The sequence below is a fragment of the Opisthocomus hoazin genome, chromosome 14, assembly GCF_030867145.1.
Source record: "Opisthocomus hoazin isolate bOpiHoa1 chromosome 14, bOpiHoa1.hap1, whole genome shotgun sequence".
NCBI lineage: Eukaryota > Metazoa > Chordata > Aves > Opisthocomiformes > Opisthocomidae > Opisthocomus > Opisthocomus hoazin.
Genome location: NC_134427.1, coordinates 7,414,941 through 7,436,916, shown reverse-complemented (window position 1 = coordinate 7,436,916; position 21,976 = coordinate 7,414,941). Strand labels below are relative to the sequence as shown.

The window sequence follows — 21,976 nt, the reverse complement described above, 5'->3', positions numbered from 1 at the left end:
CTGCCATCTCCTGAAGTCCCTCCTGAGGGCTTTAAGCCGGAGCAGCTCCTCAGCCAGGTGCCGTCCCAGGTCCCCGGGCTCCTGCCCTCACCGAGGGTGCCCTGCGTGGGTCTCTCCGAAATTCCCATCACCCGGCAAGGCCAGAGCCCTGCCCGCCCTCCGTCCCTGCCCGCCTCTCCGCGGGCTCTGCCTGTTCCAGCGAGGAGCCCTCTGTCTCGCCCGGGAGCCCTCTCCTCTCGCCCGCTCCGATGGCGGCTGCCGCTCTCGTGCGAGGGCTGGGATGGGGGGAACCCTTTGCCCTGCCTGCTCCCCCTTCCCTGCCCGGCTGCCTGCGGGGCTGGGCACGGCCTCGCTTCAATAAATGATTAGATATTGTTCCCAGTAGAGGCTATAGTGGAGTTCCAATCATTTTCTGTTAATTAAAATACAGGATGGTCTTATTTGTAGCATAAATAGTTGTAATCTGTGTACTTATAAGAGTAATTATAATTTAAATTAGAGCGTGCTCTGAATTGGCGATGGATGGGGTGCTCTGCAGGCAGTGCTACCCTCGCAGGGCTCCTGGGGTCCCTGCGGTCCCGGTCCCCCCCGTCCCCAGGGGAGCATCGCCCAGGGCTCAGCAATGGGGCACTGAGGCCGATGACAGCTCCCAGTTCCGCGGTTCCCGTTGGGGCAGAGCTTGCCCCTGGCACCCGCTGGAGAGTTTGCTGGAGAAGAGGCCACAGCATCGTTGCTTCGGCGTCTCCCTCTAGTTTCTAGTCTAAATTTGGAGTGAAGTAATGGCTTATGTCAGCCAGACAAGTGATTAGTACTTGGCCTCGGCGTGATTCCCTGTTTAACACGGAATTACGGTGAGTTCTCGTTAGGCTGGCGAAGGCTGGAGTGCGGCGACTGCTGATGCTGCGGTGGGCAGACGTGCGTCGCAGGGCTTGCACATCGTACACCCCGTGCTGGAAACCCCAGCACAACCCCAGCCGCTCCTCCTCCTTTCACCCAGGGACGCCGTGTCGGTCTGCCAGAAGCAGCGTAGGGCTGCCGTGTCGATGAGGTCCTCGTCTCGACGCTCGGTTGGCCGCAGGAGATCTGGACGTGGATCCTTCGTGGTTCTCACGGGGATCTGGAGCTCGTCGGATTATGCCGTCTTTTGTAATGGCAGGTGTATGCCACAGGGCAGGTTTTAAAATTCCCATGTTGGTGGGTTGCATTAACCCATCCTAAGTCAGGTATGTAAAATTCCATTAAGCAAAAACCCTCTGGCATTTTCTCACCCGTGCTGGAGCTCTGCAGGCTATGCTAATGCAGTGCGTTTGCTCATCTATTAGGAGGATGATGGCTTTAAAATAATAACATTTATCTCTGGCAGTGGACCTACAGTAGTGCACGCCGAGTACAATTTTGTGAAAGGCTCTGCAGATGTTGCCTCATTCAATCTGGGTCAAAAAGAGTGCTTAGAATCATAAAGGTTAGAAAGAGATCAAATAATTCAGCGGTTTTATTGCTGAATAATGTACTTGGAAAATATCATTCACCATTATTAGACTAAGTGAGTACAGAAAACACAGGACTCAATAGTCATTTCTCAGTATTGGCTGATTTTACTGTTTTTATAATGTAGCTAAATTCCCTGTTATTGATTCTAGCATCAATTATCGATCTGGAAATATAAATGTATGTGCTGGTGGGAGCCCACGGGAGTCGGACAGTCAGGGAGTGGCTTCCGCACCTCCCCGCAGCCCCTGGCCGTGGGCAGCGCACCCGCGGGGCAGACTGATGCTGCTTTTGGGGAGCGGCCGGGGTTTGGGGAGCTGTTGTCACAAACAGAGATGAAAAACCGGGGAAAAACCCATTTGATTTGTGTGTTCTTTTCCGTGCCTGCGAGCTGCTGTAAACTCGGGGATGCAAACCCAGATGGGCTGGGATGCCGGCACCGGGATGGGGGCTCGGTGCCCACGCCTGCGACTCCGTCACCTGCTCCCTGCTGCACTTTTCATATTCAGATGCACATCTGGATGCTCTGGCAGGAACCCAGCTTCGTTGACATTTAGTAATCAAATCCACACGGCTGTTGGCTTAGAAACAGCATCCAAACCTGTCTGCCCGGTGAAACGCTTTTCCAGACGTTTGCGAGCGGTTCCTCTGCTTGCTTGTTCAGCCCCCGCCGCGGCCGTGTCCCCTGTCTGGGGGGTAATACCGCTCCTGGGCCAAGATCCTTTCCTGTACGTCAATTAATGGCAGGGGTGGGGTTAGTGGGAGGCCCGAGCCGCGGTCCCGCGCGGGCTCTGCATCCCGTGGTGAGCCCATGGCCTGGAGCCGGCAGCGTCGCCGGGGGAGCCACGGGCTCCCGCCAGGCTGGGGCTCGCTCGGCCGCACGATGGATTCCTTTGTTTGGAAAAAAAAAAGAAAAAAAGACGAATTTTGGAATACGTTCGCCTCTTGTTCTCCGCACTTAGTTGTTGTCAGCATGAATATGCCATTAACACATGCTCATTAGGAGGAGAATGATTGTACCCTGCAGAATATGGGGGAAACCTTCATTAGGCACTAACATATCGAACTGAGCTGCAAACTTCACTTGGGAAAACCGAGGAAGGTTCTGCCTGGCATCAGGCTTCCCGGATTCCTCCTCGTTGGTCTGCTAAACCTCTGCACCTCATCTTCTAGTGCGTGCTTTTGGCCAGGGCTGTGGGTGATGTGCAGGCAGGCGAGCCTGGGCTCCGGCACCGGCACCAAATTTCTTCTTGGGACCTCAAATCCACCTTTCCCCGGATTGAACATGTCCTCATCCGGGCTTATTTTGGCGCATGGAGAGGACACGAGCCCCTGTCTCTGTGCTGGCTCTTCAGGCTTAACAGGATGGAATTTCGCATCCGTCCGCAGGGCCGGGAGATGCTGCGGGAACAGATTTGTTGAGAAAGGAGGTGTCATTTCTACATCCTCGCTTTTCGCACTGTAACGACGTTTTAAGCGTTCATCTGGCCTTGCTGCCTCCAGTCTGAAGCCATAACCTGCCATGTGTGACAGGGCAATTGCTCGCCCCGGTAATGATGACAGCGGAGCCCGGCGTTGCTCCCTCGTTTGCTCGGCGCGTGGCAGCTCGAGGCGTGTGCGTGGTGCTCTCTTAAAGTCAATCAATAAGAATAATTGCAAGTTCAGGTGGGGGTGAGGGAGGAGAGTGCTGTAGCAGACAAATAGTTGCAGATTAAGACCCTGTTTACATGCAGATGCCTCTGGTGATAGGTAACAAGGGACGGACAATAAGGACCATATGTGGTATTTAATCAGAATTTAGTCTAAATGGGGTGATTTCATAGATTTCCATGGAGCTGACAGCTGTCCTCTGTATTAAATGTGAACGTGCTGCCTCCGTCCCTGCCCCGCTGCCCTGCCCGCCCCAGAGTTTTGCAGGGTTTTGCGGTGTCGCAGTCCCGTCCCACCTCGCTGCCCTGAAGGGAATCCCAACGGATCAGTTTTCACCTACAGACCTGAGCAAAGGGGAAACGGAGGTAGCCCATTCTTCTGGTGGCCGCAGCAGCGGTGCTGGGCTGGGTGATGCCTGCTGCCATGGGACAGCCAGCACCCACAGGGTGGGCTGGGGCTGCCGCTGGTCAGGGGGACACCCAGACCCCAGGGCAGAGGACTTCTTCCTGCGGAGAGGGAGACAGAGAGGGCTGGAGCTGCCCGGCCCCGGCTCGCGTTGCCTTTGGGGACCTGACCCCTCTTTTGTTGTTGATCCTGAAACCTGGTGTTCCCCAGGACTCAGTTTTGGGGCCAGTCTTGTTTAATGTCTTTATCAGTGATCTGGATGAGAGGATTGAGTGCTCCCTCAGTAAGTTTGCAGATGAAACAAAGTTGGGTGGGAGTGTTGATCTGCTGGAGGGTAGGAAGGCTCTGCAGAGGGATCTGGACAGACTGGATCGATGGGCTGAGACCAGTTGTATGAGGTTCAACAAGGCCAAATGCCGGGTCCTGCAACGGGGTGTTGGTTGACAGTCGGCTGAACATGAGCCAGCAGAGTGCCCAGGTGGCCAAGAATAGGAATAGTGTGGGCAGCAGGAGTCGGAAGGCGATCGTGCCCCTGCGCTCGGCACTGGTGAGGCCGCACCTCGAGAGCTGTGTTCAGTTCTGGGCCCCTCACTACAAGAAGGACATTGAGATGCTGGAGCGTGTCCAGAGAAGGGCAGTGAGGCTGGTGAGGGGTCTGGAGAACAAGTCTGATGAGGAGCGGCTGAGGGAGTGGGGGCTGTTTAGTCTGGAGAAGAGGAGGCTGAGGGGGGACCTTATTGCTCTCTACAACTGCCTGAAAGGAGGGTGTGGTGAGGCAGATGTTGGTCTCTTGTCCCAACTAACTAGCAATAGGATGAGAGGCAATGGCCTCAAGTTGCGCCAGGGAAGGTTTAGAATGGATATTAGGAAAAATTTCTCTACTGAAAGAGTGGTCAGACATTGGAACAGGCTGCCCAGGGCAGTGGTGGAGTCACCATCCCTGGAGGTGTTCAAAAAACATGTAGATGTGGCACTTCAGGACATGGTTTAGTAGGCATGGTGGTGTTGGGTTGACGGTTGGACTTAGAGGCCTTTTCCGGACTTAATGATTCTGTGATTCTAATGATGAGGAACAATACCAAAAGCAGAGAGGTGACCCATGATTGTCTGTTGTTGACAGGGAGGGAAATGAGGTGGAAAGGAGAGATACCAATATGTGACAGGTCAGACTTGGAAGCTTTTCAGTGCCTACCAGTGCCTTCATTAGTCCCATCTTCTGGCTTGTGGTGGCTGGACGAACGGACGGATGGACAGCCTGGCTGTCGAGGAGGCAGGGCGGTGGCCATCCTGGCTTCACCCAACTTCTTGGTAATTTCTCCTCCGACTTTAACGACTTCTGCCTCTCAGGCCGCCGTGCTGTCCGCAGGCAGAGCAGCCGCAGGCTCCAATCTAATCGCATCTCGCCACGATGCGAGTGTGGCTGCGTCCGCTTGCTGGCTGCTGCATGACTCATGTAATCGCCATGCGAAATGCATCATTCATAAACTGTTTAGCGCGACCTTTTGTACAGTAGCACTAATTATTATTATCACAGAAGCCCAGTAAACTAGACTAGTAATTATCAGGGATTTATTTGAATGGACAGCTAAGCTATTCTTGGCAAGTTAGTCAAAGCAGTTGTCATGACAGCCACACAAATGTGTCTTATGAATTGGGTTAATTAGGGTAATTAATAACTGTTGTTTTGCCCTTTTTAACAAGGTATTGCCTAGACAGTATCAAAAAATAGCAATTGTACCTAACAGAAATAGTCTTCTGCTAGCAGCCACCTTCAAATCACAAAATCAAAGTAGTAAATACCCCGTTGGGTTGTCGTCTCACAAAGAAACGTGTCATCCTTCTCATGCACAAAAGCGGGGAGTGAAAGGCTCTGTTGTGATTTTTCTGCTGAGCTTCCCCTGCTGTGCAGTGCGGTCTGGAGATCTGTCGTCATCATTATTGATATTATTATTATTATTTATTTTAATGCTGTGCTGCTCCAAGCCGTTGTTGCAGAGGGGTCTCTGCTGTGCCCGGCTCCGTGCAGGCGGCGAGGGCAGCCCCGAGGTGCTCCCATGGGTCGGAGCAGGCTCTGCAAGTGGCAGGATTTAAAGCCAATTTTAAAGTCGTGACCATAAATTATTGTTGTTTTGCTGGTGCATCGTCACCATCCTCATCAGGATGGCTGGTGCCAAGCCGCCGAGTCCTCGCTCAGCAGAGCATCTGCTGCTTTCGAATGAAGGGTGTTGCTAAAGAAGTTGTTTTGGTTTTGTGCTGGTTGCTGCTGATACTGACTAGTGGGGGGAACTAAGGCTCTTAATAACCAAGTAGCACCAAAGACCCGCAAAAGGAAAAACAAATCCCTATAGTCCCCATCCCAGGGCAGCACCCTGGGCACCCCCGGCTGCCTCCTCGTAGGAGCTTTGCAGCCTGCGCCGGTGGCAGTCCCCGTCCCATGCCGGTGGCAGTCCCCGTCCCATGCCAGTGGCAGTCCCTGTCCCATGCCGGTGGCCTGGGTTCTTGCCGGCACAGAGCACCATCTCCCCGAGGACGGCAAGATTTGATGCTGATTATTAAAAATGGCCCGAGATTACAGATACGACTGAGGAATATTACGTAAGTTTAGTAGAAAAATGACCTGAATACATGAGTGAAGCTCTGGCTGGTTCTCCAGCTGCACCAAGCCCTGTCTATTTATATCACCTCTGGGCTTTCGAAGCCCTCTTTTAACTAAAGCTTGTTTGGTAACACATATCTTTTATAAAGAAAAGAATGAAAAAAGAAGAAAGAGGAAAGGGGGAAAAAAACCCTAAAGAAAAACACCTCCATGGAAAAGGTAGGGTTTTAATGAAGAAATATTTTACACCATTCTCCTACAACCTTAGGGCTAATAGCCTGGAACTGGTACTTTGGCTCCTTAAAAAGCCCAACAAGACAAGCCAATTACGGCCTCTGAAACAGTTTTATTTTTAGTTCCTTGTAATAGCAATTCATCCTTGGCTATGGTACATTAACTGGAAGGAACAAGAAGTAGTAAGGTTTTGGCATCTTTGTAATAACCAACGGGCTGTGTTTACCAGGCTGTTAATAATGTGGGGTGGCTGTCGGGCAGGGGGAGATGCAGAGATGGAGAGGGGCACCCAGTTAGTGCCGGACCAGAGATCCCCAAACCCGACGAGCGTTTTGTTATCGTTTATTTCCCTACAATTTATTCTGGAAGAGAACGGGCTCCTGTTGGGCTGAATTCCTCAGTTTCCCGGTGCCCCCGAGCTGGCAGCATGGCTCGGAGGGGAGGAAGGGCTGATCGGAGGGTGCTGGCGTGTCCCCAGGGATGCTGGAGCAGTGTGGTACCTCTGGGAGCTGCGAGCGTCCCGGGGAGCCGAGCCGAGCCGGGCTTCGCACCCCGCACCCCACCCGGGCTCTGCACGTGGTGCCGGGGCCACCGAGGACGGCGATGGCAGCAAGGCCAGCACCGCTCGGGCTTGCGGTCGGGCTCATGGCTGCAGGGTAGTTTTATGAGCCGGAAAATTTTGTTTTCCTGCTGAAATAGGGAAAAAAATTAAAAGAAGGGAAAAGTGGTTTTGATAAATAATTTTGTTGTGAGCCCTTGATGCTGGCGGTGGGAGCTGGCTGAGGCTATCCTGGTTGCAAGCCTTCCCGTGCAATTACAGATAAACAATGCAAATGATAACGCGATGAGCACACAGGGCAGCCTTCCCCTCGGATGTATTGTCCGCCATTGCCGGGCAATTTTAGCTGAAGCCAGGCGGGAGCTGCTGGTGCGAAGGTTCCACCCCAGAGCTGGTGTGGATGTGCCCGGCCATGTGCCGGGGGCACACGTGGCGCTGGACCAGCCTCCGGTGAAGCCGTAGGATGAAAACGGCTGTGGGGTGTGTCGGTGATATGGGAAGCCCAAAAAACAGAAGAAAGGGAGCTTGCACTGAGACACAGGGCAGGGCCGAGGTCCCCGTGTGCCCATCCTGCCCTCCCTGGCTGCCACGGCACCGGTCTTGGTACCCACGGCTGAATTTCTCACCGCTGAGCGGGGAAATCCTCCGGCCGCCGCTGCGAGCCCCCTCGCCCTGGGGTGCCTCTCGGCCGTCCCCGGCTCTGGGATGCGGAAGCGGAATGAGGTGTCCCCATGGGGCCCGGGCACCGGCCGAGCCTGGCTCCCCGTTCCGGTACCTGGCCCCGTTTTGGCGTGCCCCCCGCCTGCCCCGGGGCTTCTGCGTGCGCAGGGATGCAGCCGGCGGGGCGGCTGCCGGGGCGTCCCGTCACTCCGATGTGCAGAGCTGGCGGAGGCATCTCACGCCTTCCCTATTTTTAACTCATCTGCAATGATTTTTGGTTTTTCTTTCTCTATTTTTTTTGCAGTGGCAAATCTGTGATTTCTCCTGTTCCCTATAAAATGCGTCGGTCTGACCTGCCGCTCCAGAAGGTGAATGACAAGGAGTTTTATTTAGCCCTAGCGATGGGAACATTTAAAAAAAGGTTCCTCTGTTATATTTGTTTTCATTCCTAATGGCAGGAGGCAGGGAAAGGACAGTTCTGAAAGGTTTTTTAACAAATCTGTAAGTCATGCCCCATTACCCTGGGGCTGCTGATTAGATCCAGATTGTTTCTCGCACTACTTAGGGAGGGATGTAGCCCGCGCTGGAAGCTGCATGCACGGATCCATTACACATCGGAAAGTCCCAGGCATAGGTGATGGGAAAAAACCCTCTGATTAGCTTGATTGGCTATTATATCCCCGCAGGGATTTTCCCACGGCATACCGAGGCAGCCACCGCGTGCAGAAGGCTGCGCCCCGGGGGGGGTGGCGAGCTCGGCCCTGTGCCCATCGCTGGGCACAGGGGAGGGAGGCATTGCCCCCCTGCCCCAAAATCCCTCCTGTCCCAGCCGCGGGGGGACATTGGGCATCTGCTGGGGCATTGCCAGCCCGCTAGCTGCTCACGGTCCCACCAGGGCATCTGTATGCTCTCCCCTAGAAAGCGTGCCCTGCTTTTGGGTCGGTATTTTGCTTTTCGATCGATTTTGGGGGGGTGGTGCCAAGTGGGTGCCTGCCCGGCTGTGGCTGCTGGAGGGACCCCTGTGCCATGGCCACCAAAGAGCTTTTGGGTTGTAGGTGCCATGGGAATATACGGCAGGTTTTTTATGGTTGCATTTTTGCTCTTCATAACCATATTGCAGAGTTCTGATACATTGACAAACTCAACTGGTGACAGTGTTTTTGGCTTTTAGGAGTGTAATTATGGCTTCATTGTGTGTTGTCACTCCCGGGATTCAATCTGGGTTTCTAATCCTATACCCTTTTTCCAAATCTCGTCACAGCAGCTCCTTTCCTCCTGCCTCTGATCCATTTTCAGACAAAAAATGAGAAAGCCTGTATTTACGTGGGGAGGGGACAGGAGTTCGGCGTGGATTAGTGGGCATGCCTGCGCCGTAATACAATCTGGTTTGATACTTCTGCTCATTCTGATGAGCAGGGTGATGCTAAAGGATGAACTCTCCCAGCAATTTCTCTGCAATGCTTTTTATTTCATCAAGAGAAAATGGAGGCTGGACTCAGTTCCTTCGGTGTTTAATAACGTCCATCAGCACCAAATGCCCTTTATTTAAGCTGCAGCAATAATTAGAGGGTCGGTGGTGTTAAGCAGCCATGGATTCTGGCTCTGAGGAATGTTCATTGTGCCTCATTAAATTTGGAATTAGTGCTTAAAAGGTCAGAAATAAATATTCTGTTTATATTTCAGGGACAGTAAATCTAAATGGATGCTGTGTTTGCACATCCTCGTCTCTGCTCGTTCCTGCTGAACCGAGCGAGGCACCGCTCCATTTGGTTTAGGCAGCAATCAGAGTGTCTGCAAAAAAGCCCAACCCCAAAACCAACCCTGGTTTCATTGATCAAGGGCAGGAAAATGATCTGCTGTATTACATCTAATTATAAAACATCAATATCAGATGCTAAATGCACTTACTTTTTCGGAGGCACTATATGGCTAGTTTACAGTTTGCAATCTCCTGTCTTACAGGCTTTAGCAGTAAGCTGGGCTATGGGGAAATGCCGCAGAGGGAGATGCCGGAGGTCAGATCTTTTTAACCCGTATTGAAGTCCTCCAGGTGGCTGGCTCTTAAATGCTCCTTAATGAGAGCCGAACTGCTTCGCGTTGGCCTGCCGTCTTGCCAGGGGCTGTTGACACAGCAGAGGTGTGTCCCCCGCCTTGTGCTCCAGCGCCCGTGGGGCGGGCTGGGGCTACTGATGGGGACCGGTGGCCAGCCGGGACCTTTCCAAGGGCCCTGACCCCATGGGGGTCTCCGAGCCACAGCACAGCTTGGCTGTCGGAGGAGATGGTGGTGGGCTCCTTGGGGTGATGCAGGCATCGCTCGCACCATCACGCCCATCAGCATTTCACAGAATCACAGAATAGTAGGGGTTGGAAGGGACCTCTGTGGGTCACAGAATCACAGAATCACAGAATAGTAGGGGTTGGAAGGGACCTCTGTGGGTCATCTAGTCCAACCCCCCTGCCGAAGCAGGGTCACCTACAGTAGGCTGCACAGGATCTTGCCCAGGCGGGTCTTGAATATCTCCAGAGAAGGAGACTCCACAACCTCCCTGGGCAGCCTGTTCCAGGGCTCCGTCACCCTCAGAGGGAAGAAGTTCTTCCTCATGTTCAGCTGGAACTTCCTCTGCTTCAGTTTGTGCCCATTGCCCCTTGTCCTGTCGCTGGGCACCACTGAAAAGAGCTTGGCCCCATCCTCCTGACACCCACCCTGCAGATATTTGTAAGTATATATTAGGTCCCCTCGCAGCCTTCTCTTCTTCAGGCTGAACAAGCCCAGCTCCCTCAGCCTCTCCTCGTAGGAGAGATGTTCCAGTCCCCTCACTGTCCTCGTAGCCTATTTGCTGACTTTCCGCCACGGTGGAAGCACCAGTAGCTCTTTGGGTAGAGTTTGCATGGGGGTTCAACCCAAAGCCTTGGGCTGGTGCTGCTGTCACATCTCTGATACCCACCATGCTGGGAGGTGGCGATGCTGGAGAGTGAGGAACTGGGAGATACGAGTCTGTTTCCTGTTCCATCTTCCCAGGCTGTGGCCATGGTGCTCAGGACCCTCAGACATTGCAGATGCCACCAGTGCCTGAGCAGAGCAGATGGCGAGCGTGGGGAAGGAGGAGCAGAGCTCCTCAGGTGGGTCAGACACCGGGCTGGTCTGTTCGCCAGTCCTGGCCTCCAACTGATGCTCTGAGGCAGCGGTGTCCTCGTCAGCAGCCTGTAGCTCAGGAGCTAATTGCGTGGTGTCACACACAACAGGGGAAAATCTGTCCTGACGTCCTTTGTGATCTGCTCCAGCCCGGAGCTGGATCCGATGAGCCTCCTGCCAGTGTGCGGGACGAGACCAGCGGCGTTGCTGGGTGTGAGAGCGTCAGGACAAGCCCAGCTGTTCTTCTCGGGGCCACGGGGTGAGATTTCGGTGCTCGGTGGGGTTTCGTACCGTGCCTGCTCTCAGGAAGAACGAGTCTTAGACCACCTAAATTTCCCCTGGGGTAATAAGCAGCTTGCTAAATGATAATGACTTTACCTCATTGCTGATCCACACTTCATTTGACCTGGTCCCTACTTTGAAATTTTCCCTGCTTCCCAAGTGCAGCTGGAGTGTTTTTATTCGATTTGCATGAATTCTGCATCACCCACAATATAGTTCAAACCTAAAGAATCAAGTGCTGACGAGATCTCCTAACAGGCGGTAACAGTTTTATTGCAGATGCTGGAGCCTGTGATTGAGTCACCCATGGAGAACAAGACCGAGGATACTGGAGAACCAGGAGAAGCGGTCTCACAAGCCCTGCCCTTCCCACTGGGAAGGCCCTGTGGATTTTTGGGAACCATTTGTGATTTCTGTGGTCCCTGATGATGCCCATGGCACGGAAGGAAGGTCAGGAGACCCGTGCTCCAGGTGAAGATGTGCAGCTTGATGCGGAGGATGAGGAGCCATCGCGTGTTTTGGGAGGATTTTCTGACACCCAAAAGGAGAGATGCACATTGCAGCCTTGGAGAAAGGTCCGCTTTGTTTTTTAATAATCAAGGGTGACATGCAAGCTTTATTAACAAGGCACGTAGGGGAAAAAAAAAGGCTCAAGGGATAACCCTGAAAAAGTGGTGCTAAATGTGTCATTTTTATGAAGTTGATTTTGTGAAGGGTCCCTACATGCTTTGGCAGGAGGTTGCAGCAGGTTTACAATAATTTGTGGAAAGACAGAAATGTTTTCACCCTGAAGTGAGAAGAAGGGCAAAAATACCCCGCGTTGAGATGCTTTAGAGTCGTCGTCTGCGGCGGAGGCTGGCGGAGGGACAGATACCTGTCACTTCGGGTCAGAAGAGATGGGTCCATCTTCGAAGAGCTGTGGACTTTGCTGGGAGGCCGATGTGCGGACCGGGGAGCCAAACCTTCCATCAAGAGCCTGGATCCAGACACAGCGGGGAAAGCTGGATTTTCACCTCCACGGAGTTTGGTTTGGAAAAAACTCCACATTTGAAACAGCTGAAAAGCGGGAGAAGTGAGAAAGAGCCAGATCCTGGGCATCTGCCCGAGGCTGGCAGGGACACGGCTGCGCTGATCCGAGCCTCCTGGCACGGCCCAGGACATGTCCCCCTGCCCCGGGGACCGACCCTGGATGGCATCCTCAGTTTCTCCATCAGGCCACAGCGGTGGTGGTGCCCGGCGTCCCCGCAGCCCGCTGACCTTTCTGCTGGCGCTTCCATTAATTCCCCTTAAACCGCCTTTGGATCCTCCGGGGTTTATTTCTGTTTCTAAGGCAGGGAGTGAGCAGTCGTTAGAGCAGCGCCCTGTTGCTAACGGACCTTTTGCTAATGGGGAAGTCAATCCCCCCTCCCCGCCCCGATGTCCAGGTCGAGAAGAGTTGTACTGATGTTTGTACATCGTTTTTTTTGATTTAATGGAATTGGCAGTCCTCAACAGAAAGCAACCGCTGGGGGAAAAAAAAAAGTTTAAAATTTCCCTGCTGATTGCTCGATTCCGAGTCTGTCTGTTGTTATATTTATATTTGTGTTGCTAAGGCAGCAGTTAAAAGCATTTTTCGAATTAGGCACTGGTAAGCTGCGTGCAGAGCCAGGGCTCTCTGGTTGATGGCGTTGACACCAACATTCCTGCATCTGGAAAGCAAATCCCGAGCCCGGAGGACAGCAGGGTTTCCCTCCTCCGAGAGCAATGCAGGCTGAGACCACAGACTTTCTGCTGGGTGTTATTCTTATTGGGTCTGGAGTGTATTGTTTATTCATAGCGCAGAGGCTGAGGGTCTGATCCTGACGAGCGTGAGCATCCTTTATTCGTGTTCGGATGAGCAGGAGAGAAGAATTGGCAGCGCCATTGAGGAGGTCCTCGCTGTACCCGGCTCTGGACGTGGAAAGGAGAGGCTGGGCTGGAGGCTGGGCTCCCCTTTGATTTCTGCAGGAGCGGGGCTGAGCGGTGAGGAAGCGACGGCTTGTTTGCTTCTGCCAAAATGATGAAGAAGATGAGGACCGGCCTCTCAATGACGCTCTTTATGAAGAACATGCTTTCATCGGCGCCAGCCAGCCCTACCTTTTCCCTCTTTTTAGTGCTTCGACTTTGTTCTTTGGGCCTCATTAAGAGAGGGAGCGGATCCTTTCCCAATTAAAATGTTGACATGTCGGAGACGTTTACCTTCCCCGTCGTTTTGCCTCTGTTTGTAAGTGATTGCGCTTCTCAGGATAAACCAGAATTAAATCAAGTGAACTTCGATTGAATATCGTGAGCTATAAAGCAGCCCTTCTCCGTGAAAAATCTCATTTCTTTTTTATTTTTCTGTTTTGATCCCCTAGCCTGCGTGGAGATAACTTTGACGGATAATCCCATGGCTGAGGGGAGGCCTCGTAAACTGCCGGGCTGCCCGCGCACTGGTGGGACCGTGCCGGCGCGGGCAGGGCAGGCAGCTCTCGCCCAGGGCGTGAACCCCCAGGCCTGAGCACGTTTCCCATCCTTGTGGCCGTGTCGCTCCTTGTTTTATCCGAAATCTGGAAGTAATTAGCATTAGTCGTGCTGCTTTCGGTGGCGTGGGGGATTCGAAGCCTGGGAACGGATGCTGTGACCGAGGCCGCGGGAACTGGCTGCCTTGTACCATCACAAGGAGGATCCATCAGGATCATCCATCAGGAGAGTGATGGCAGCCCGTGCGGCGTTCCCTCGGCTTGCGGTGGGGTTTTGGTGGCACCGGTTGGGTGTTCCCTGCGGATGGCTCTGGGCCTCTGCAGCCAGGGCCACGCGACGGCAGTGCTCTGAGCGCTTGAAAGCTCTGTGTGTGTTGAAATTTGCTTTCTGGGTCCTCCCACCCACCCCTTCCTCTCCTGGTTGTCCCGGGGCTGAGCGGCGCACACAGGGATGAAGCTGATGGAGGCGGTGATGGGTGTCGGGGGTCTCACGCTGCTGCTGGGGATGCGGGGATGGAGCCACCTGAGGCTCCGGGGTTGCTGGAGCCATTCCCACGTCTGCCAGCGCAGGGTGACGGAGGGGACTCCCCGCCAAGCAGGGATTGCCCCGAATCTGCCTCCGATCCCTCCTGCCCTCCATCGCTGGGCTGCCATCAGAGCCCGTTTGTGGGGCTGGGATCTCCCGAGGGGCTGCTGGCAGGCACTGGCATCCCCCCCTCCGGGATGGCAGCGTCAGGATTGATGGATAAACACAGGATCAGGCATTTTGTGCGGCGTTTAAAGCCTTGGGCATCGCGTGTTTCAAAAATCCCCATGTCCGTTTGCTCCCGAGCTCCAGCCATCAGTCGTCCTGCAGGACCGAGGACGCAGGAGCTGCAGGGACCAGTCGTTTGTGCAGTAAATCTCCTGCGTGACTCTCCAGCAGTAATTACTATCTGAAAGTAATAACTGAGCTGTGCTGAGTGCTAGGCCAACTCCCCCGGCTCGCAGCTCCTTGCATGTTTCTCTCTGGGAGGCTCCTGTTTGGTAAATTAGATATTGTGCTGTATTTCAGAAAAGGTCACACTTAACCAACGCTGCCTTTGCTTTATTATCTTGGCAGAGCAGCGTAACCTCTGCCGGGGTACGATTGGATTTCACGTTCGGCTCTGCTGCAGCGGCCCCGCTCCCTGCATCCTGCCGTTGTGATTACGTTAGCAGCAGACTCTGCTTTCCTTTATTTATTGAGACATTAAAGATGCATGCATTTATTTTTACCATGTTCATAATTGCCATAAAAACAGGCCATAGTATCCCAGAGCGGCTCTTTGGGAAGGAGAGCGGCCGTGGGGCCGGGGCGAGGAGGAGCCATGGCAGGGAGGAGGCAGGATGGGGCTGCTGGGGTGGGGGGCTGTCCCCGGTCCTGTCCCGGGGGGACACTGCTGCCAGCCCAGAGCAAGGGGGACCGGGCAGAGTCGGCCCCTTCTGTTGCCCAGGGTGCCTGGAAGGGGCAAGGAGCATCCCCCGGGCCACGGGTGATGCTGGTGGGGAGCCCGGGTGACATCCCTGCAGATCTGGGGGGGCTTTGGGTGGACGGATGGACGGACGGATGGAGTAGGGTGCCTGACTCGTACAAAGAGATCTGCATCCTCCTGGGTCGCTGAAGCCCAGGAAGGATCCTGGCCAGGCCACGCAGATCCCACCATGTCCCACCACATGGCGTCCACTGTGACTCACCATGCAGGTCCCACCACATCTCACCATGCAGCTCCCACCACGTCCCACCATGCAGCTCCCACCCCATCCCACCATGCAGGTCCCACCACGTCCCACCATACAGCTCCCAGCACATCTCACCGTGGAGGTCCTACCACATCTCACCATGCAGCTCCCAGCACATCCTACCTGCCACAGCCACAGGTTGCTTTACGTGGTTCCTTACCTGCTGTGAGCACCAGCTATCTGGGGCTTTGTAATCTGAGGTTAAAAGGCAGTGTTTTCAGTGCAGAGCAAGTTGGTGGGTTTTGCTTGCAAATGACAGGTCCATTGACTTTTGTCCCCTGCTTTCACTCCTCTCCAACTTTTAAGCATGTCACCCATTGTTGGCTTTTTTATTAATAACAGAGCCCACTGTCTCTGCAAATGAAATGATGTAAAACAAAGAAAAGCGCCCGCATTAAATTCTCCGGCAGGGGATTACCTTGCTGGCATTTACATATCTATGCAATAAATATTTTAACATGTTAATTATACACTAATAAGAAAAATACCTTTTGAACTTTCAGTCAAATTGACACACACAGCACCGAGTCCATCAGGGAATTAAAAGCAATTAGTTTTGTAACAGAGCATAGTCACATTGTTTCTTCTCTGAAAATTGTTCTGTGGTCACCAGCCGGCCTTTTTTTTGGTGAAAGCTGGTGGGCAGACCAACGGGGACCGGAGTTTTCGGCGCCCGGCTCCGTCCCGCTCGCTGGGCCGGGGTGCTCCTTCCCTCCCGTGGGCTTTGTGCTGGCTCTTGTCCTGGCCCTGCAAAGCCGGCGCTTCCCAGGCGTGGGGAAATCAGACTTGTAACCATCTCCCTTTTCTTTTCCTCCTTCCAGACTGAAAACTACTCCTTCGATTCCAACTACGTGAACAGCAGAGCCCATTTAATAAAAAGGTACGTAGGCTCGCCTGAAAGCCCTTGGGTTTGCCCAGCCAAATCCCGATTATTTAATGTTCTGCCTTACTGCGTTATATACTGCTTGCTTCTGTTAATATGCAAAACGTTTCAAGAGTAATCATTTGATTTTAAAAACAGTATTTACTTCCTATTAAGTCCCATTGCTCTTGGTTTGCGATGAAGGCAGGGCTTTTCTTCTTCTTCTTTTTGGCGCCTTCGCACTGGGGAGCTGCAGCGAGTTAGCTGGAGTGCCGCTACCCCAACAACTTTCAGATTCGTAGAGTTTATTCTGTTTGAATGCACAGGAGTAAAATGATGGATTTGGGTGGCGAGATCTCCCTGCCATGTGAGAAAAAAAAGAAGGAAAAAGAAGGAAAAAAGCTCATTTGGGGGCAGGTAATTGGGTTGGATACACGCTCGCTGTTCTAGTTTGAATACCGAGGCAAAACAGCACTTTGCTGGGCTTTTTCCCTGCACGGGTAAAAAGGAAACCGTCAGTTCGGTTGCAGCCTGGCGATTACCCGAGGGGGAATTTAACCCTTTGGGTAAAACACTGGTATCCTCAGAGCTTACCAGTGGCGAGGAAATGTCTCGGGGAGGTTAACGCCGGGGTTACCGGGTTGAGCCCCTCTGGACTGCGCTAACCCGGAGGTGAGCATCCCCCCGCGGGGCCGGTGGCCAGGCGTGCCCCTGCCTGCCCGGCTCTTGCCGAGGCGGGAAGGCACGCACAGCTCCATCGACGCTCGTCCGGAGCCGCCGCGCGGGGCCGTGGGGCCGTGTCCCCACGCAGGGGGTGGCCGGCAGCTCTCTGCCCACCTCCGGTCCTCTCCCCGGGGACCGGCCAGGGTGTGCGGCGGGTGAACCGCGGCCGTGGCCATGCCCATGCCCGGTGGGGCTGTTGGGGCTCTGCAGAAGCCAGCACGGAGGCAGGGGTGTAACGGAGAGCAGGATCCGGCCCTGAGCTGTTGAGATCTGATCTGAGCAGTAAAAAAATCCAATTATCTGCCTGGCTGAGATCCCATTTGTTTACATCTTAAAAATATAAGGAGTAAGGGAGCTGCGAGCGCATTGTTTGAGCAGCTCGGGTTCAGCTAGCGAAGGGCAGGTATATTTGCCTGCGTGGCTCATGATGTTTAACGATGCTAATGCGACCGCGAGAGAGACGGTTTGCCTGCGCCACGCTGCTCCTCGCCAGAGAGTCTGCAGGCGTCCTGAAAAAACCCAAATCTATTAATCTTTCCTCGTTCACACCCAAGATCAAGGCAGGCAGCGCTCCCGCCTGCCGCAGCGGGGCTTACTCCCGGGCTGTATTGTTTGGGCAACGCTGCTGCCGCCAGTTCCCCGAGACCTGCCCGTCCTGTCGCCAAGTGTCAGCCGCGGGAACGCGTCTTGTGGCTGCGCATCACGGTCTGGCTCGCTGCGGGGAAGATAAACGCGCTGTAACGCGGGGTTGTCTGCGTGTTAGGAACAGCAGCTCCGTGTAGGACAGCGTTCCCCCTCGCTTTCTGCCTTTGTCTTGTATCTGAAGTGCAACGGGTGCCGGGAGCGCTGCGCAGACACCTCAGAACAAAAAATATTTTCTGTAACGTACTGTGGCATCATGTTCATCCTTTGCCTTTATGAAGATGTTGTAGCTCTTCTATCTTTGGTGAGTGAATCTCCTCAAATTCAGCGCTTTAATTAATCTATTTGTACTTCTCCTGTGTTGTCTGCCTGCCTCTCTCGCTCATCCACGCGCACACAAATGAATTGTAGATTTGTGGCGCTTTCTTAACTTTAAATTCTTTGATGTCGCCTGGAATCAAAGTCAGTGGCTTCAACAGGGACATCTTTATTTAAAAGGTAATGTTTGAAGGTTTACCAATTTATATGTGTTTCAGAGCTCCCCTCTCGCGTGCTTTTGCAAAGCATCAGATGGTAGGTGGTCTGCTTGGTTTCCGTGGAGACGCAAAAGGGCTTTTCAAAGTAATGCTCCAGCTCGTTGGGGCTTTGAAGCACAGGCCGCGTCTTCCACCGACGTTTCACGCCAAATCAGCCAGCGCGAAAGTTTGGGGCCGAGTGGGTGCCGGTGGATCCCCCTCGACGGGCACAGATTTCCCGTGCCGCGGCTGGCTGTGGAAGGAGGTGTGGGGTCGGTGGCCCCAGGGACGCCCCAATGGCCGTGCGTGGGGCTTCACCGTCGCAGGGCAGCAGTGACAGCAGAAGGATCCCCAGGGGAACTCTTCCATCCCTCCAGCCTAGGAGCTGGGTGCCATGGGGTGACGGAGCTGCTCAGCCCTTGGGGGAAATTCGGGAGCAGCTCAGCCCTCGGGTCCCCCCAGCAGTGGCTGCGCTTGCCGGGGATGTCAGGGAGCTCAGCTGTGGGTCATATCTTGAAGCTGGGTGAACTTGGACCCAGAATGACCGGGTGATTTTTATAAACAAGAATGGCATCATCATCGTGAAACGAAATTCCCATTTCCGGGAAGACTTTTGTTTCCAAACTTTAAGTGATTAGCATTTGGCCTATAACCTAAAAAATTACAAACCTAAAACCTGTCTAACTTCAGTGTGAGATAATGTGACTTGAGGAGCCTAGTTACAGAAACAGCTCCTTTAATGCATAGGTTTTATTCTCCAATTTTATTCTCCGATCCTGCTTCGCTCTCAGCTTCCATACTGCCCACAGCAGCTCACCCCCGGGCAGAAGCACCCTGCGAGGTGGTGCAGGCTGGGTGTTGTGTTTTGGGGTGCAGAGGTACCGAGCAGGGGGCGACCCCCGCACCCCGGCCCCAGCTGGGGGAGCAGTCCCAGCAGTCCCAGCCCTGTCGCTGGGTGCTGGGGACGCAGGGGACCTCCTCGTCCCCGCGGGGCACGAGTCTGAGCGTTGGCAGCCATGCCGCCATGGCGGGTCTCGCTGCTGCGGTCACCCGGTAAGTCACAGCTGTGTCTCCCCCAGCAGCTCCACGTTCAAGGACTTGGAGGGGAACAGCCTGAAGGACAGCGGCCACGAGGAGAGCGACCAGACGGACAGCGAGCACGACGTGCAGCGGGGCCTCTACTGCGACACGGCCGTCAACGACGTGCTGAACACCAGCGTCCCCTCCATGGGGTCCCAGGGTCCTGAGCAAGGTGAGCCGCTGACGTCCGCCCTGGGGGGCTGTCCACCACCCCTTCGGCCCCCACATGCCCCCGCCACCAGCCCTGGTGCCACCTGGGTGGGTGCACCACAAGGATGCTTCGCGCGTGCTGGGGATAACGCCGCCGTACATCGCCAGAGTGCTGCGTAGATCGAAATTAACCTTCACGCCGCGCCTGTCGGGTGGGCAAGCAGTTAGGATTATCCTCTAACAGGCAGGAAACCTGAGGCACTGAGCATCCACCTGACAGCGAGCGAGTGGCGGAGCTGGGACGAGGGCAGGAATTGCTGGTGCCGTGCCGGCTGCTGGCCCGTGCCGGCGCTCCTCTCCAGAGCGCAGACGCTGCAGAGCGGAGCTCGCGCGCAGGTGCCGTCGGGGAAACTTGTCCAAGAGGTCAGCGGAGCGTGTAGGCAATTAGTCAGGCATCCCACGAGGGATTAGCTCAGGCCAGTGGGCGAGGGTTTACATCTTCTGCCCCCGAACAGGGTGTCAGCTCTTGCGCATCCCCACGTGCAGGGGTGAATTCCTGCCCCGAAACCAGCCCGGTGCTAGCTAGAGGAAAGAAGTCAGAGGAGTTCGGCGGAGCCCAGGCCGTCGTTTGTACTTGGGCATGAATGTCGCTTTTAATGTCTGACGGATGCAAACATCCTCTGCAAACATCCTGTCTTTTTCAATTATGAAGCCGGAGTGCGGTTTGGTGCTCCGGCGCAGGGGAGCCTCGGGGCGCTTGGCTATATCTTGAGATAAGCTGTGGCTGAGGCTCAACTGGAAGCCCCACTGCTAAAAGACTTAAGGATATGAAAACAAAATGCTGTGATTATGAACTGGTCTTCAGCTGTTTAATTCAATTCATGGTAAACATCATTAAAAGCCTTTGTTTTGCTGTCATAAAAGAGTCAAACGGGGGAGAGAGAGTTCTTGCCATCTGCGCCGCTGAATGTGGTTTTTTTTCTGGAGGGAAGCTGATCGCTGTATTAATTCTCGATAGAGTCTGTTAAATGGCCGTAGTTAACCCTGTAAGACTCCGCGAGGAGGGGAACGCGGAGGTCACCTACCCATTCTGTGCTGCCAGCCACGCTAATTGGAGAGGGATGGCATCCGCAGCGATAATGTATTTCCAGACAACCCTACTGTGGCCAAAGATGAAAAAAATTAAACATTTATATAACTGTACAGTGGCAGTTTAATTCTCTGCGGACTGTCGCCATGTCAGAGAATGCAGGCTGATAGCTATCATTTATTATTCTTCTATTACAAAGAAATGCTTTTTCATTTCGATCAGGAGAGGGTTTCCTAAGATGCATTTGCAGTGAGGGATAACTGTAGGAGCAAAAATGTTCATAATTGATTCCCGTCCCGTTGAATGGTCTGAGCAACATCTGTTAATTTTTTGTCACATTTCTTGGGCAAAAAAACAATCTCAATGGACTGCAGATAGGGTTTTACAGAGATTACATTTCTGATAAGTCTGCGTGCTGGCTCTGTGGTGCACCAGATAGCAATGCAAATAAGTTAAAGAGGAGGAGTTGGAGGCAGAGCTCGTCAGAGGAGTCAGATGGAAATAAATCCGATCCAATCCATGTAACACGCACTCCTCATTGCATGTAAAATACCCCCCAAAAATCAAGAGTATTCCCAGAAGGCGGCTGGTGTGCCTGGCTCCCCGTCCCGCCATGGCCAGCGGGTGGGTGCTCTTGGCTCTGGATCCTTTTTGGGAGGAAGCTGGCGTGTCGGCGCGGCATTGCCGTCCCTCTGGACCCGCAGGCGGGTGGGCAGGGAGCGGTGCCGGGGTCCAGCCCTCCCGTCCCGCGGGACCCACGCTGCCACGTGCGGGGGAGCAGGGGGTCCTCGCCTGCGAGGTGTCGGGGTGTTCGTGGAGCGATGAGGGGAGCGGCGCAGGCGGGGAGGTTAGCAGCTACTGTCACAGAAGCCAAAAAAAAAGGTTACAGAGAAGATTTTCTGAGCTGATTTGTCGAGCAGGGACTGCAGAAAATAATCAGGAAAATCAAGATGCTGAGATGATGGCGATAACAGCGGTTCCCGCGTGATTAAAGCGATGGTTTTGGCATGGTAATTTTTACCCGTTTTCGGGTCAGAGTGGCAGGGCGGGGGGGAAACACAAGTTCCGTGCCAAGGACGCGCAGGACCGGTGGGCTGACCACCGCCCCGAGCACACCGTCCGCGGCCAAAGGCAGCCTGGCAGCTGACGTCCCCATGCTTTGCCTTCGCTCGCCGGCCCTGCCCGAAGCGCGTCTCGCGTCATCCCAGGGAAGCGGGGTGGGCGAGGCGCCGGGGTTTGCTCGTCGGCGTTGACGAACCTGCCTGGGTGCCCTGCAAGCTGCCCCTGCGGCCAGGCTCTGCTGGGCTTGGACCTCAGCTTCTAACACCAATAGTCCTTTATTAGTGGCCAACTCTCAGACTTGGTCAGGTAATTTGGAAGTCTTTATCTGCTCGGTGGGTAATCCTGGATCTGCCGAGGCCAGATGCTGGTTGGCAGAAAGCCTTGCAGCTCGGGGATAGAGGATGATCCCGCTGTGGTGGCACTGGGGGGGTTAGCGTGGACCTGTCCGGCCAGCCTTCACCTACGGAGATGCTGGATTTCCTGCAGAAAGAGGTAGGCGTGGGGTAGGTGTGGAGGGGTCCAGGCTCCTTTAGTGTTCATCAGCCAGTGTGTGAGCCTGGCATTGGTGGTGAGTACGTGGCCGTGGGAGCCCCGGGGACCTGCT

The 21,976-nt window shown here is 54.2% G+C and overlaps 1 protein-coding gene across 1 annotated transcript in view; it reads left to right on the top strand.

Annotated features, from left to right (window-relative positions):
• The window catches only part of PCDH19 (protocadherin 19), a 59,426-nt gene that overhangs the window by 12,323 nt on the left and 25,127 nt on the right, over nucleotides 1–21,976 (top strand). The window contains exons 3-4 of the mRNA XM_075435716.1: nucleotides 16,070–16,128; nucleotides 19,073–19,242. Coding sequence (XP_075291831.1) covers nucleotides 16,070–16,128; nucleotides 19,073–19,242 — 229 coding nt within the window. The remainder of the gene's footprint in view (nucleotides 1–16,069; nucleotides 16,129–19,072; nucleotides 19,243–21,976) is intronic.